Source organism: Embiotoca jacksoni, unplaced genomic scaffold (assembly GCF_022577435.1).
Source record: "Embiotoca jacksoni isolate LCO1_2020_lvr unplaced genomic scaffold, fEmbJac1.0.p SCAF_82, whole genome shotgun sequence".
NCBI lineage: Eukaryota > Metazoa > Chordata > Actinopteri > Embiotocidae > Embiotoca > Embiotoca jacksoni.
The window spans coordinates 815,835-832,342 of record NW_027185439.1 but is presented as its reverse complement, the minus strand read 5'-3'; the positions used below and the strand labels follow the sequence as shown (position 1 = coordinate 832,342).

General features: G+C 43.1%; 2 protein-coding genes across 2 annotated transcripts; one reads left to right on the top strand and one right to left on the bottom strand.

Moving 5' to 3' along the window:
- Positions 1 to 3,428: 3,428 nt before the first annotated feature.
- Positions 3,429 to 8,721, bottom strand: rtcb (RNA 2',3'-cyclic phosphate and 5'-OH ligase). Its single transcript, XM_069139356.1, has 12 exons — positions 8,452 to 8,721; positions 7,680 to 7,758; positions 7,532 to 7,599; positions 7,366 to 7,465; positions 6,750 to 6,906; positions 6,454 to 6,610; positions 6,081 to 6,240; positions 5,821 to 5,996; positions 5,057 to 5,245; positions 4,860 to 4,970; positions 4,644 to 4,763; positions 3,429 to 4,540 (listed from the first exon to the last, which is right to left on the bottom strand). Exons 1-12 carry the CDS (start codon positions 8,542 to 8,544, stop codon positions 4,433 to 4,435), a joined length of 1,518 nt encoding a protein of 505 aa, XP_068995457.1. The 5' UTR covers positions 8,545 to 8,721; the 3' UTR covers positions 3,429 to 4,432.
- Positions 8,722 to 9,448: 727 nt separating this feature from the next.
- Positions 9,449 to 13,834, top strand: fbxo7 (F-box protein 7). The gene is made up of 10 exons (XM_069139378.1): positions 9,449 to 9,545; positions 10,405 to 10,527; positions 10,805 to 11,012; positions 11,099 to 11,341; positions 11,422 to 11,566; positions 11,834 to 11,917; positions 12,058 to 12,153; positions 12,629 to 12,805; positions 12,927 to 12,967; positions 13,250 to 13,834. The coding sequence occupies exons 2-10, from the start codon at positions 10,406 to 10,408 to the stop codon at positions 13,664 to 13,666; spliced, it is 1,533 nt and encodes a 510-aa protein (XP_068995479.1). The 5' UTR covers positions 9,449 to 9,545; position 10,405; the 3' UTR covers positions 13,667 to 13,834.
- Positions 13,835 to 16,508: the final 2,674 nt, after the last annotated feature.

Sequence of the window (16,508 nt, the reverse complement as noted above, 5' to 3'; positions counted from 1 at the left end):
GAAACAAACGGCAGATTTTCTGTTTGAAGTGAAATGTTTGAGCCCGACTCGATGTGCATCTGCCGTCCACCAACTTCATCTTCCTCAAATATTATCGGTTATCGCAGCCGCTCGACGTTTGTTACCCGGTCGCATGGAGATGCTCAGCGTGGCGCTACGACGTTAGCTTACCATAAAAACGCGAGTGCCCAGAATATTTTGGGATGTTTTTAATTTCAGATGGAAATGAACATAAAATGGAGGAACAAAATGTAAATAAGAATTTAAGATGTTAAAAGATGTAAATAAAGTTCTGAGGTTTAGTTTTTTTTCAATATTCATTCCCATCTGGAAACTTTGTACGGAAGCTCATTTCTTCCAGTAAAGAAAAAAAAATTAAATATTAATGTTATATTAATAAGTTGATTTCAATTAAATTGCAAGTCTTTACAACTCACAATTTTGACCTTAAAATCTCAGAATTGTGCCTTAAACATTTCAACTACAAAATTGAAAGCTCCTTGTTCTTGTTCTTCTGAACAATTAATTTAGGACTAAAAAGTCATAATTTGAAGTTATCAGTTTTAACTTTAACTTTTTGTTTTTTATTTATAATGATTTTAATTTGATATTGTTGACTTTACTTTGTAGTTTTGACTCGACTCATTATTGTGACTTGAATGTAAAAATTTATTCAGTAAAATTAAAATTCTAATTGTGATATTTTAAGTTTAACATTTGACTTTGACTTATTATCTTTTAATTTAGACTAAATTGTAATTTTTCACCAATTCTCGTTAAATTTTTTGACCTTGTAATTCTCATAATTTAGACATTTTAAATTTTTTTCATTCCATGTTTCATTTCTTGGCGTTTATGGGCTTCCGTAGAAACACATGAATTTGTTCATGTACAGCTCATTTAAAAAAAACATTAATTTTCCCATCTACAGAAGCAACTCGATGAATTTTATATTGAAGTGACGTTTTGTGACAATTCAGGATGATTGATCGATTGATCGATTGATCGATTGATTGATCGGTTGATCGATTGATTGATCGGTTGATTGATTATGCAACGAGTGATACTGTGAAGGAGCTGCCAAACGTTTAAAACTGTCCTGCAACAACAATCAGTGAGGCGACGACATCCGACCGTAGAAACACGTTTTAACCGTCGACTCTGTACAGAAACTTTAAACCTCCGGATGTTGTGACTCCGCCCCTTCCTGTTGTCTTGCCGACGCCATTTAAATAAGTTCATGGCATTTCCATGTAATTCGGTTTATTTGCCTTCAGTTTCTTTTTTTGGCTTTAAATTTCCTATATTTTCCTTAAAATGTTGCCTTTGAAAAACCTCTGCAAAATAAAAGTGCCTGAATGTTGCTCTCCTTAAATTAAATGTGGTCGTGAAGGCAAAATAATCAGAATAAATCTGATGTAAAGCATCAGTCTGGAGTTTATTTTATTTTGTCGTCAACGGATCCCGTTAAAAGGTTGAAAACCAAATTAATTTTTTTTAGTGGCTGAACTTTGTTTTCTACCAAAATCAACATACATATTAAAAAAAAAAAATCATTTGTTTTATAATAATTTTTTAAAAAAGCTCATTTATTTACTGAAACAGCTGTTCAGTGTATTTTTAGCAAATGTTATGATTAGATGGGATTTGTTGACAAAACAATTTGATAAAATATCTCCAGACTCGTAACTTTAACAATTAAATTGATAATAAATAATTTGTCAAACTGCAACATGTCAGATTGAAATTAGTCCTCAAACTTCCCCGGTGATCATTTAAATGGCGTTTATTAAAACGAGCTCTTCTGAAGCAACAAAACCAAAATTGAACTTGAGCTTGATTTTTTTGCAAAAAATTGTTAGCATGCGAGCTAATTCAATATTAGCACAATGCTAATTTCATGGCGATAAGAGTTCAGATTTTTTAGCGGTCGGGGAACTTGAGCTTAGATGTTGACATATTTAGCTAGCGTTACAAAATCGTAGCATGAACGGTTTCATTCAAATTAAAAATACTCGATGGTTTTGTCTACAGTCATAAAAAAATGGTTATTCGTTATATTTCTGACTGCAGAGTTGCTTAGCCTAGCTTAGCATAAAGACTAGAATCAGAGGGAAAACTGATCGCTAGTAGCCAAGAAAACATCCAAGATAATTAACCTTTTCTTAGCATTTCCCCTGCTTCCAGTCTTTGTGCTAAGCTATGCTAACAGTTCCCCCTGCTTCCAGTCTTTGTGCTAAGCTATGCTAACAGTCCCCCCTGCTTCCAGTCTTTGTGCTAAGCTAAGCTAAACACGTCTTTGTACTGGATGCACAAAGATTTAACTAATATCCATCTTCTTGATTATAAAGACAATAAATAAATAGCTTTGCCCCCCAAAAAAATATCTCACTGGACCTTTGAAACTATTTCTTAAATTAAACGTACATAAAACCGGCCCGGACGCAGCTGCGTGTGGAAGCCCATTACTGCCAGTAAAATAAAATATAGTTACCAAACATTTTTATGTTCATGGTAATTCAACTTGAGGAAACTTTTCATAATTTTTTTCTTTACATGGCAGAAGTTGGCTTCTGTAGAATTGCAAGTTGCTTTTTCTGTAAAGTATTTTGTAAAATTGTCTTTTTGTCATCGTTAGATGTTCAGATGATATCGGCCTCGAGTGTGTTTAGTCATTAGCTTAGCTTAGCATACAGACTGGAAGCAGAGGGAAACAGCTAGCCTAGCTCCGTACGAAGGTCAAATAAAATACCTGCTAACACTTCAAGAGCTCACTGATTTAAAATGACTGTAAAGATAAAAATGACGAACTATTTCTTGCTGACAATCTCGGCTCGACGAAGATTTATATTTATCCGAACATCTCACGAAGAAAGAAACGTGTTTTTTCTCCTAAATATTGCCGTTCCCTCAGTGTTGACCCAGTTTGGACTCCGTACACATCTGTCGTTAAAGTCTGATGAACCGTCACAAACCCTCCAGATGTTGGTGGTTGTTTCCTCTTCGTACCGCCGTCGTATTCACGCTCTGCCTCCGAACGTTTACGTCCGTGAACCCACCGAAGCAGAAACCAGTGTTTTCAGCTGAAGGGACATTTAGCCTCTTTAGATGTTTATTGATGAATATTCAGGTTTCTGCAGCCTGCGATCGATTTTATTTTCATTTAAATCAGCGGACCTGAAAAGCTGCCAAATGAATTCATTGATGGTAAAACGTGTTGATTTATTTTTATTGATGAACCTTCTTGTTTGAACATCTCTTAGAACCAATAAAATGTTTACTAATCGTCTTCCTTCCTGTTGGATTTGTTGTTTAGTTTGTTCAGCGTTGCGGATTCAGAAGTAGTTTCATGTTTTTAAGGACAAATAAAATGAATGTGAGCAATGAAATGCAAAATATTCTGTATTTTATCACCAGTTGAAACAAGCTCACTTTAGTAAATCAGGTTTACTTTTATTTTTTTAACAGTGTATTGATTTAACAGTATTGCTTTTAAGCTAATGAATAATTGATAAGTTAATCAGACAAATTTAAGAAACTTTAAAAAAAAAATTGCTGCACTTGTCTTTACTGTAAATAACATTTTCTGAGTGTTGCTCTCACATTTTGAGGCTGCTGAGACGACCGATTTTCATAATTTACCGATGTTCAACTGACCAAACAATTACTCCAAAAAAATGTACATTCATTTATAACAATAAATAAAAAAAATGTCATGCATCTGCACACAAGAAAATACAATTTAAAGTACAACAAATAAAACTGAATTCCCTCTCCTCAGTAGAACTGCATGGAGTCCCCGAGGTGCCACGGCCAGCTTTTTTGTTTCGGACTACTTTTGCGTTACTTCACGATTCTTTCAGAGGCCAGAAGGGAAGAAGAGAAATATTACAATCGTACAAAAGTAGTCTTAAAAAAAAAAACACACATTCAAGGGGTCGTGGTGAGAATTTTGACCTGTGGGACTCCGTACAAATCCACATTGAAGCTGGGTGACATCTTTTAAATCAACAATATTAATGAATATTTTGCTGAAATTGACATGTAATAATAAGAGAAACTAAATGATTAGTTTTTGATTGTGAAGCTGCTGTCAGTAAATATTCAACACTTCCTGCGCAAAATGTTTCACATTAAAAGCCCTGAAGAGACCCAAATGGCATAAATCTTCTTTTAATTTGAAACTTTAGCAGGAAGTGTTGAATTTGGAAGTTAATTAGTGAATTAAAAACTATTTGTTCTGTGATGTGAAAATATAAAATTCAGATTTCAGTGATCGTCTTTATTTGGATCACAGATTTGGCATCAACATAAAAATCTGATTTGAAATCTCTTCAACATAAATTCATGTCGTTCTCCTGAAAGAAAAGAAAGTGAAGTCCTTGTTTCCTCGCCTCATCGTCCTTCGCCTCGTGGTGATCAGTCCGGTGATTCAGCCTTTGATCACGGCGATCGGCCTCAGCTTGATCGCCTTCTTGCTGATTCCGGCGTCGTGACACGTGTTGACGACGTCCGTCACGTTTTTGTACGATTCGGGAGCCTGAAAAAAAAACAAAGAAACAAAAACCGAGACGGGAGTTTTAATTAATCGGCGAATCGCGTCTGTGGATCTGAACTCAAAGATGGTGGCCGGGCCGGTTCACCTCCTCCATCACCAGTTTGGGCGACGCCACCCGGATGGCGATGCCTTTGTCGGCCAGCTTGTCCAGGACGTCCTGGAAGTCCAGGTTCCGGCGGGACTTCGCTCGAGACAGCGCGCGACCCTGAAAGGAGACAGGAAGAGGTTTAACGAGGTGAAACAAAACAGGAAGTCCGGACGAGCTCGCGGTGAGTGACATCATCGATCGTGCGACCCGTACCGCTCCGTGACAGGTGGTCCCGAACGTCTCCGTCATGCCCTGCTCCGTCCCCGTCAGGACGTAGCTGCAGGTTCCCATCGTCCCTCCGATCAGAACCGGCTGACCTGTGAGCTGAGAAACAAACCGCAACACGTTCAGACGTCCCGCCGGGCTTCACGCGCGAGACCGGCTGGTCCGAGCGGCGCCGGTACCGGTACCTGGTAGTCGACGGGGATGAGCGGGTGGTGCGGCGGGAAGGCCCGGGTGGATCCTTTGCGGTGGACCAGCAGCGTCCTCTGCTTCCCGTCCACCATGTGCTCCTCCACCTTGGCGATGTTGTGAGACACGTCGTAGATGACGTGCATGTCGAGGTCGTCCGGCGTCGTGGCGAACACTTTGGAGAACGCCTGAAACACACGATGACGTGGTGACGTACCGGACGGGCTCAACGCAGAAGAAACAGGAAGTGGATGAACCAGAGAAACACAGTTCAGAAGTTGCCTGAGAATTTGTCTGTTTTTAGTTTTCCGTCAGTCTCATCTGGTATTTATCAACTTATCGGGTCTTAATTGACCTTCTGAGGCCGAAGAAGTTGATTCTATCTTTGAGGCCTCATCTTCTCAACTCGTCTGGTCTTAAACATCTGGACTCACTAAGAACTGACTCATCGAGTCTTAGTTCACTCTTTACTCCGTAATCAACTTGAATGAAATTCATTTATCAGGACTTGACTCGTTAGGACTTGATTGACTCGTTAGGACTTGATTGTCTCGTTAGGACTTGATTGACTCGTTAGGACTCGTTAGGACTTGATTGTCTCGTTAGGACTTGATTGACTCGTTAGGACTTGATTGACTCGTTAGGACTTGTTCAGCAGGTAAAGCGGCGTCACTACAAACACTTGTGACGTTTCTGGAGCTGATTGATTCTGATTGAGTCAGCTGACCCCGTTGACCCCGTCGAGATGCTCAGGTGAGCGTACCTGTCGGGTGAGGAAGGTCATGGAGGAGCGGTTGACCCAGGCGTAGTTCCCGGCGGCCGCCATCCCCTTCAGGTAGTCCTGACCCTCCTGGGAGGTGATGCGGGCGCAGGCCAGCTGCCGGTCGTTCACCGTGATCTTGTCCCGCTTCATCGCCTTCTCCATGGCGACCAGCGCGTCTGTCAACAACAAACCGTGGTTTTTATTTACGTTTTACATTTAATAATCTTTAGAAGTTCTATAAAGAGCTCGTCGGTCGGTACCTGTGGCCACCTGGTGGCCGAGCCCCCGGCTGCCGCTGTGGATCATCACACACACCTGGCCCTTGTGGTCGATGCCCATCTTCTTGGCGGCGTAGTCGTTGTAGATCTCGTCCACCACCTGGATCTCAGCGTAGTGGTTTCCTGCTCCCAGAGTTCCCAGCTGCAGCGCACAACGACACACGGCTCACTTTCAGAGGACAAAGTCAAGAGGAGCGAGAGGCGGAGCTGAGGACACGAAGCCCCGCCCACCTCCACAGGAAACCGGACTCCACGACTTTAACGAAAATCTGTCGACGCGTCAACGTGTGACGCTGATGAATGTTGTTCATGGACAGGTGTGACTACGGGTGTGGGGGGCGGGGCTACCGGATACCTGCGGCAGGCCTCTCTTCTTGGCCTTGGACGACACCTTGTTGGGGTCGGCCTGCAGCATCCGGCCGTACTCCTCACAGTGCTCCTTGTCCTCGGCCCACGCGTAGCCCTCCCTCAGAGACCAGTCCACCCCCATCTCAAGGGCCTCCTCCAGGTCCCTGGGGACGCACAGGTGGGACATTTAAAACAGGTGAGACACAGGTGAGACAGGTGAAAAAGGTGGCACATTTAAAACAGGTGGGAAACAGGTGGGACAGGTGTCCCTGCTGTGGCCTCCCCCTTAACCTCCCCCCTTACTTGGCCCCCATGGGGATGACCCCCTTGGAGCCGACGCCCACCGGGATGTGGTCGAACAGCGACTGGGCGAGCTGCTCCTTCACCGGCTGGACGTCTCGCTCGTCCAGGTTCGTCCTCAGCAGGCGGACGCCGCAGTTGATGTCGAAACCAACGCCGCCTGAACACGGACGGGAAACACAGATTCAAGCCGAGATCGTATCCAACGGTTACCGACAAGAAATCCAAAACTAGTCTGTTAATCAATAAGTTGATTGACAGGAAAGTAAATCAAATATTTTAGGAATCAAATAACATTCTGTGAGAAAGTTGATGATTTATATAATATTATATATTTATTCATATTTTCACGGACGCACAAACAGCAGTTGTTAAAACTGGAATCGCTCCACCAGACTACATTCATTTTTCATCGAATTTTAGTGGAACTCCGTCCACTTGTTTTCATCCGCAGGATTTCTTCTTCCTGCTTCTCCGTGATACGACACGAACGACCACAAGAATGTGGACAGCTGATTTCTGGTTTCTCAACATGACGGTGGTCCCTGAACGCACCACAAACACATTAAAAGGTGTTCTGATCGTCTCAGTAAATATGTGGCAGAGGAGCGTTTCTTACCCGGCGACACGACCGCGTCTGGGTTGTTCATGTCGAAGGCCGCCATGTTTCCGATGGCGAAGCCGTAACCAGAGTGGACGTCCGGGAGGCCGATGGATCTCTGCGGAGGACCGACGGTGAGTTCAACCGCTCAACAACATCGTCCACTAATCATCGTTAAACTCACGTGGATGATCCCGGGCAGCGCCGCCACATTCCCGATCTGTTTCATGGCGGGAAGGAATCCGCCGATACCTGAAGGACAAGAACGGACAGACGAATCAGAGGAGGGGTCGAGGTGTTGGGACGAGGTCAGAGGTCAAAGTTCATCTCACCTCCTCCCCGACAGGCGTTACGAAGCTCTTCGAACATCAGCTTCTCCAGAGGTTCGTTGACGTAGAAGATTCCTTCGACCTGAAAGAAATATGATAAAAGAGAAGTTCTAATAGAAGTCAAGATAAATTAATTTATATTAAAAGATAAAAGACAAGTGTTTTATATTAGGAGTTAAAATACAATCAATTAAAAGTCATGTTTTAAAAAGTTAAGTTGTATAATACTAAAGAAAACATTTAAGTGAAAAGTTACCCAATAAGATTAATTCATGTTAAAAGATCATTTTAAACAAATAAAAAGATAATATCAGAAAGATGAGATCAATTAAGTTAAAAGTAACATGAGATAAATATTGATGTTATGTCTCATTACACGAAAAGAAACGTTAATTTAAAAGTCAAGTGTGAATAAATTAAAATAATAATAATAATAATAAATAATAATGTGACGTTTCTTGGCTTTATTTATTTACTACGTCACTGATCGATCGATCCGGCTGCCATCTGATCGATACTTCAGCCTGACTCAGCTCCGTTAAAGGCTGGTTCCGGTGTCAGGTTCTGCTCTTATTATGGCCACATTAAACGCGTTCTGGTCTCTTCGGTCCGGTTAAACCCACAGAACCAGAACCACGTGGGCTAACTGACCGGTCAACTGGGAGCTCGGTGGCTAACTAGCGGCTAACTAGCGGCTAACTAGCGGCTAACTAGCGGCTAACTAGCGGCTAACTAGCGGCTAACTAGCCACGTTAGCAGCTCGTTAGCGCCTCACCTGCATGTTGGGCACGAAGCCCTTCTTGATCCTCCAGCTGTTCCCGGACAGTTTTTCCAGGAACTGCAGCTCGTCGTTGTAACTTCGGCTCATTGTTGAGCAGCAGAAACGTCGCAGACGAAAGATTTCACACTTTTAACGCTGCGCTTCACCGGCTATGTGACGTCACCTACAGCCACGGCACTACGGAAGCCCGTACAGGAAAACGCGATGGTTAATTTTGAATGACGCATTAAAATAAAGAAAAGTGCCGAATATGAAGTGTACCAATTACAACTTAAAATTTCCAAAGCACGCGATGTTAAATATGTATTTGTGTAATGTTTAGTATTTTTAAATATCTCTGAGTCATCGCGCAGCATTAAACTGCTCAGTTGCCGTAATTGTAGTTTCATATGTTTTGTCAAGTTTGACAAAGATGTCCTCAATAAAACCGGAAGTCTTCTGACTGGCCTTCAAACCTGTTTGACGTGAGAACGTCATCAAACATTCATTTTTCTCGAGATTTTCAAATTTTAGATTTAAATCAATTAATTTCTTCCTAAATCAATGGTGAATAATGATTCACCATTGATTTAGAGGTGGACGTATTTTCTGGATGATGCTACGTAGTTCTTTTCATGTTTTCCATCCATGAATGTATAAATACTAACTTTGGGATAAACACCTACATTTTATTTTTTATTTTTATTTTTGTGTGCTGTTGTAATTTTTCTATGTGCAGCAGTTTTTTTTTTGCATGTTTGCAATAAAATATTATTTTATAAATAAAGCTGAAATCAAACAATGATTAGTCAATTAATAAAGAAAGTTAAATTAAATTTAAAAAAAAAAATAGATATAGACATAGATATCCCTGAAGAGAGTTCACCATGAAGGCCTGAAATTAAACCATCTCATAAAAAAAGGCCTTTAACTCCAGAGGATTTATTTCTTTTTGAATGTTTTGTTTATGAATCGTCGTATTCGGAGGAGTTTTATTTTGAAAACGGAAGCCGGAAGCAGTTTGTGCTGAGTTGGACGCTAACAGTCCGGTTTGTTTTTACAGAGGAACAAGATGAAGTGTGGCGGACAGCAGCACGTCAGTTCATCATGTGAGTGGTTTTATGTTCGTCTCCGGAGCTCTGAATCCTGTCAGGACTAAAAAACACAAGTTAAACCGACTAACTAACCTGGTTAGTTAGTTAGTGGTTAGTTAACAGGAGCTAACGAGCTTCAGTGTTCCGCAGCAGCTGTTCAACGTTCAGGCTGCTGAAACGAAAACGAAACGTTTCTGTTTTATTACATTTATTTCTGTCGGTTTTTCCGTTGAAATGTTGTTCAAACGTCACGTTTTTAACGTTAACGTCAAACTAATTATGTCAGTTTGATTCTGAATTGTTTAAATATTGAATAACAGTTTGGGACATAAAAACGTTAATGACTCATCAAAACTTAAATTTGTTTGTGATTTAGTACTTTGGGATTTAGTACTTAAATTAGGTGTAGTTTAATACCAGCAGAATAAAAGTATAAAATAAAACTGTTAGTTTATAAGAAAACGTCAGTAATCAAAGGCTTTAAGGTGAGCAGCTCTACACCAGACTCCATCGACTTTTCTTCAGTTTTTAGTAAAAATGTGTCACAGCTTTAAAGTGTGCTGTTAAAAGTTCTTGTTCGCTGACATACAGATGAAGGTTTAACATCCGTGTTGTGACATGGCTGAATATATGTGGACGATATCCCTTTTTTATCATTATTTTTATTAGCACAGTGTCAAAATATGTGGATAGATTTGACTATAAATTGATAAAAAGTGAATGGAGTTTGGTGTAAAGATTCTGGAAGCTGTCCATCGTGAAACATTTGAATCCATTAAGACACAATAAAGAGCTGATGGTGAACATGATGCTGAAGTACAGCAGATAAACAGAGTGACATCATGATGATGAGGGTCGGGGTCTTCATCCACAGCATGAAGCTGCGAGTTCGGATCCACCGTCAGACCAGGAAGGTGGAGTTATCGGGAGCAGAACCGAGTCTGAAGGAGCTGTCGGATCACGTCAAGGACACGCTGCTGTCTGCTCATGGGCTCAGGTCAGACACCGTTATTTTCCCAACATCCTCTCTGACACGCAGCCGAGGTTTTCTGACTTTATTTATTTTAGCTTGAAGTTACGTTATAGTTACGTTCCGATCACTTCCTGTCAGATTGAATTTGCCGCCTTCGCCACGACTCGGCAACATTTCAGAACCAAACCAGCCAATCAGAATTCTTTGTTCTGCGGACACGTCACGTGTCATATTTTTACTTCCTGTTGTTCAAAGAATAAAAGCGGTGACTCGGCAAGTCCACTTCCTGTTTGTGTTTCAGCGGCGACACCAACTTCAGTCTGTTCCTGAACGGCTCGACGCCGCTGACCGACCGCGGTCAGAGTCTGGCGTCCGACGGCATCGTATCCGGAGACCTGATCTGCGTCGTCATGCCGACTCCCGCGGCGGCCGCCGCCGAAGACTCGACCGGCAACGCGACGACCGACGGCTCGACCGATCGGGAGCAGAGGCGGCAGACTACCGGCCAGGTGAGAGGTCGTAGGTCATCCGCAGCGGGAACAGACTGAACTCATCGATCGGTTTGACGGATCCTGACAGTTTCCTTCTGAAACAGATGAACAGCGACGGCGGCGGCGCCGTCACCACCGCCGGTCTCCCTCCGGCCCGGTCGGAGGAGGCCCGCGAGCCCGAAGCGTCGCCGCCCGTCCGGGAGCCGATGCTGTGCAGCGAGGCGGCGGCCGGCGAGGCCCCGCTGTCCCTGGAGCTGCTCTACCACGCCGCTCACATCTGCAGCCCCGACGACGGCGTCATGGTGGCCGGACACCTGCTGATGCTGGAGACGGGCTTCAGTCCTCAGGTGAGACGGCGGAGAGCCGAGACGCTTCCCGCCCGGCGACCCGTCCGTCCGTCAGTCAGCGGGAACGTTTGTGTTTGCAGGGCGGCGAGCTGAAGGGCGGAGAGATGCCGGCCGGCTGGAGGTCAGTGGGCGGAGTCTACAAGCTGCAGTACACACACCCTCTGTGTGACGACAGCGTGGCCTCGGTGGTGGGCGTGAGCATGGGCCGCCTGCTGGTCATCAACAGTAAGTACAGGCTCTCCACAGCACAACTCTCCTTTAAGTCCTGCTAACCTCTCCTCTCCTCCTCTCCTCTCCTACTCTCCTCTCCTCTCCTCCTCCTCCTCTCTTCTCCTCTCCTCTCCTCCTCCTCTCCTCCTCCTCTCCTCTCCTCCTCCTCCTCCTCTCTTCTCTTCTCCTCTCCTCTCCTCCTCCTCTCCTCTCCTCCTCCTCCTCCTCTCCTCTCTTCTCCTCCTCCTCTCCTCCTCCTCTCCTCTCCTCTCGTCTCCACAGCAACACTGAAGGTGGCAGAAACGGTCACCGCGGTTCGTAACCTTCGTCTGAAGGCGTCCAGCTACGTGACCAACGAGTGGCCAGGTAGAGTCGCGCTCGCTCGCTCGCTCGCCCCGCTCCTTCGCCGCCTGGCCGTCGTTGTAAAACAGGTGTGTGTGTGTGTGTGTGTGTGTGTGTGTGTGTGTGTGTGTGTGTGTGTGTGTGTGTGTGTGTGTGTGTTTCAGGAGAAAGTGCCGCTGCTGCCTTCAAGGACCTCCGGAAACTGTCACGGGTCTTCAAAGACCAGCTGGCGTATCCGCTGATCGCTGTCGCCAGAGACGGTCGGTTCAACATCAACTCATTAAACCTGATTCTGATGAAGCTGTTTGCGTTTTAAAAAGTCTGAACAAAGTGAATTATTATTATTATTATTATTATTATTATTATTATTATTATTATTAGAATTATTCTGGAAGAAACTAACAATCAAATTGTTTTCTGCAGCAGTTTGGTTCAATTTTCAGTGTTTGAAATAAGCAGATATGAAATCTGACATTTTATTCATCATAGTTGTTGTACAGGTAATAAAACTGTAATAAACAATAATAGATGTTATTAAACAATAATAGATGTTATTAAACAATAATAGATGTTATTAAACAATAATAGATGTTATTAAACAATAATAGATGTTATTAAACAATAATAGATGTTATTAAACAATAATAGATGTTATTAAACAATAATAGATGTTATTAAACAATAATAGATGTTATTAAACAATGATGAAGGTGATATAACTGCTCCCTCCTCCAGCGATGGCGCTGCCGGTGGCGTTCGGCCTGCCGGCTCTTCCTCCGGAGCTCCTCCTCCGGATCGTCCGCCTGCTGGACGTTCAGTCGGTTCTCCAGCTGTCGTTCGTCAGCCGCCACTTCAACGCCGCTACGGCCGACTCGTCGCTATGGAGACACCTTTTCCGCCGCGACTTCAGATGTGAGGCCACGAGACACGACGCGGAAAACACTTTTATACACCGTTAACCTCCCAGAGACTCGTTTTCATGTTTGATGATTTATGAACTTCCTGTTGTTGTTTGTTGTTGTTTGTTGTTCAGTTACAGAATGCAGAAGATCCAGAGACACCGACTGGAAAGAGGTGAGAAACTTCATCAGTTCTTCTTCTGATCCATAAATCTGCTGATTGTTTTTATGATGAAGGATTTTATTGATGATCTGCAGTTTCAAGGATAAAAATCATTTTAAAATTGATTAGAAAATCTGTTTCTGCTGTTTTACAAAAAAATTATTAAAAGAACCATTTGGATTGATGACGTATTGCTGCCACATAAATGAATAAATAAATAAATGAATGAATGAATGAATGAATAAAAGAATGAATGAATGAATGTTTGTTTCCGTGTTGCATGTTTCCCTCCAGGTTTATAAAACGGCGTACAGGACACGCATCACAGTCCGACGAGCGCCGCATGAGGTCTTCCCCCCGTACCGCCGCCGTGACTTCCCCTTCCCCCCCTTCCGCCCCTTCCCCGCCCTCCCCGACGACCCCCCCATCTTCCCCGCCCTCCCCCACGTCCACCCGGTGCCGGGGATCATCGGCGGCGAGTACGACCACAGACCGGGCCTCCACCACGTCCCCCCCGTTCCCCCTTTCCGCCCCTTCCCCGCCCTCCCCTCCGTCCACCCGGTGCCGGGCCTCCCCCACGACCTGCTGCCCCGCCCCCGCCACGACATCATCGGCCCGCCCCCAGATCCCGACAGACGACCTCGATTGGACTTCCGCAGAGACCGACCGATGGGAGGACGCCCCGCTAACACCCGGCGAGGGTTCATCTGAAAACAGGAAGTGAATGAGGAGTCTTCAACTTAACCAATAAAAACTTTAATATTCTCCTTTTGTATGCAGCGAATGTCCACACGGACATCAGAGCTCTGAAACACTGGACCTCACTGGAGGTTCATCATTTTAAATAACTATAAATAAATAAAAACTATTTCTAATGCATCTCTTTATGATTTACTAACGTTTTACTTTTTTTAGAAAGTGTTCAAAGCCGATATTAATATATTTATGACGAGGAAACATCGGTTTATAAAAGACGTATATCAGTCGAGTCTTCATTTGTTATTTTAAAATTACTTCAAATATTTAAAACCACTAAAGAAAACAGAAAACTAACATGTAAAGAAACAGAAACCGATCAGCACCGATCAATAACGAAGATTTAAAAGTTTAAATAAAAGTTTAAAAACAAACTATGATGTTTGACTTAATTATTGACTTTGTGTCTCGTGCTTTTGATTCATTAAATAAAAATAATGATTTAAGAACAAAATAAAATTAAGAAATAAATGTTACACTTTTTTTTTTTTTTTTTTACAGTTTTCGAAACGAACATTAAATTGTTCATTTAAAAGAAACATTTTTGTGTTTTTTCTGGCTGAAAAAGTGAAAATATTTACAGATATTTAATTTCATAATGTATTTTATTTTTCTTATTTTTAGTTTGAATATTCAGATCTTTTCTGACTTTATTAGAATATTGACTCAAGTAAGAATCAGTTGAAATCATCACTGACTGTTGGAGTGATCGATCGATCGATCAGTAAACAAACTAAAAATTATTGTGTTTCTGTAACAATAAAAATTCATAATTCAAATAATAATAATAATTGTGAAGCAGTGATATGCAGCTCTCGCACGCTGCAGGTTGGGGGTCCGGCGGGTCCGGCGGGTCGGGGGTCCGGTGGGTCGGGGGTCCGGCGGGTCCAGCGGGTCGGGGGTCCGGTGGGTCGGGGGTCCGGCGGGTCGGGGGTCCGGTGGGTCGGGGGTCCGGCGGGTCCAGCGGGTCGTGGGTGACCACTGTCACACTGAAATATAGAAGAAAAAAAAAGTCATACCATAGAATTAAAATGTATTTGTGGGATTTTGGGGGATAAAGTTTGTGGTAGTTCAGACAAATCCAAGAAGATTTAAAGACACCTGTTAGTTTTGGTATTAGGTTTGTTTTGTATTGTTGACCTTTGTTTGGTATCAGTGTGTCTGACCTTTAGACGGACTCTCCTCAGGAGGTCTCGCCCTCCGTGAACCAGGACGAAGAGTTTCAGAGACTCAAACTCAGTCTGGTTAACTCAACAGGTAAAAGATTCTCCTTCACCAAGGTTGATATTAATAGTTCAGATTCCAGCTGTTGATGGTGATTCAACCTTTAGTGAAGTTGAAACGTTTGGAGAAATTAAAAAAAGTTTTGCATCCATAACACATTACAGGAAGATATTTAATATCACTGCAGACCTCCTTGAAAACACGTATATCTACGATCCAAAGAATGTCTGCGGCAATTTTGGTCGCATTTGAATGAATATTTGTGGACGGTGGAGTTATAGGTTGCAGTGAGCCAAAGATTTGTCACAATGCTGCCTAACTCCTGGGAAGGTTGATGGGTCAGTGGTTAGCACTGCTGCCTCTCAGCCAGAAGGTTTGGGGTTTGACCCCCCCCCCCCACCATTTGTCATGACTATCTTTTAAAGTCATATTATAGCAAAAAGTGACTCTCAAGTAATTTTTGGTTCACTTTTTGGACGACATGCTTTTTGTACATCTCAGTGACACACGTCCACCGAATCTCGTGCCTGTCGGTACATGTGGCCGCCGGGACATCTCTTTAGGGGGCGCTAGTGAGCCATTAGGCCACGCCCACTCGCGACTCCACTAAAATATGCCGTTTGTCGCGTGTTCCAACTTTCATGAGTTTTTGAATTTGATAAAGCTTCAAAAATGCATTTGTTTACGGAGACTCATAATAATTGCTTCCTCACCATCGGTGGTCCCAATAAAACACTAATTTTAGTTTCTCGTCACCGTCTCAGAGGCTCGCGAGCCAATTACGTCATCTTTTGTCCTGAAACAAAAGGTACACTCGTTTATTATCACCACTTTGACCGGCGGCGAGGAGCCGTCTGGGGGGGCGGAGTTTGCTGCGGTGTCCCGCTCAGTTCTGTCACCCTTCAGAAAACGTGACCCGGTACCGACTTCAGCAACATTTTAATTTGATTTATAGATTATCGACACATTAAACTAATGACGTCCTGAGTCTCCGGGCTGTTTGTGTCCGTGGAGTCACCGGATGTGATGAAACATCCTTCAATCAACCAGATGTGACATTTTTAAAAGCGTCACTCAGGGATTTCCCGTTAATTCCCGGTGTGTCTTCATCGTCTTTATTCCGGTGCTCCTCTTCCTCTCCACCGGGCGGGGACTCTCGGTGCCTCCTGCCGTCCAGCAGCAACGTCAACTGGGGTGTGCGTTTGATTGGTGAGCCGTTGGGCACCGGAGGAGTCAGTTCACAGGAGACAGAAAGAAGAGGCACTTTTCTGGAGCAATAATTTCATTGCAGCATTTTCTAATGAACAAATTGATCAAGATGAATTCACAAGAACCAAAGTAATAAATGTAGGACTGCAGAGGAGGGAAACGGAGATCAAACATATAAAATCAGGCAGATAGAGTAGAAAATAAGAATGATTAAACATCAAAACTGTGAAATAAAAAAATCTAAATTATAAATCAAATCAAATAAATCCCCAAATCTGACCTCTGACCTTTGTCGCCGTCATTTTTTGTTTTTTTGTTATTTCATAATTGTGATGCTTATTATTGTTTTTGAACAGGCAGAAAT

Bases quoted from the DNA above. Each gene is read 5' to 3' on its own strand.
- rtcb (XM_069139356.1), bottom strand. From the start codon at position 8,544: ATGAGCCGAAGTTACAACGACGAGCTGCAGTTCCTGGAAAAACTGTCC. The intron at 7,600-7,679 runs GTGAGATGAACT...CTTGTCCTTCAG, and splicing joins TAACGCCTGTCGGGGAGGAG to GTATCGGCGGATTCCTTCCC. The intron at 6,611-6,749 runs GTAAGGGGGGAG...GTGCGTCCCCAG, and splicing joins GTCATCCCCATGGGGGCCAA to GGACCTGGAGGAGGCCCTTG.
- fbxo7 (XM_069139378.1), top strand. From the start codon at position 10,406: ATGAAGCTGCGAGTTCGGATCCACCGTCAGACCAGGAAGGTGGAGTTA. The intron at 10,528-10,804 runs GTCAGACACCGT...TTTGTGTTTCAG, and splicing joins CTGTCTGCTCATGGGCTCAG to CGGCGACACCAACTTCAGTC. The intron at 12,968-13,249 runs GTGAGAAACTTC...GTTTCCCTCCAG, and splicing joins GAGACACCGACTGGAAAGAG to GTTTATAAAACGGCGTACAG.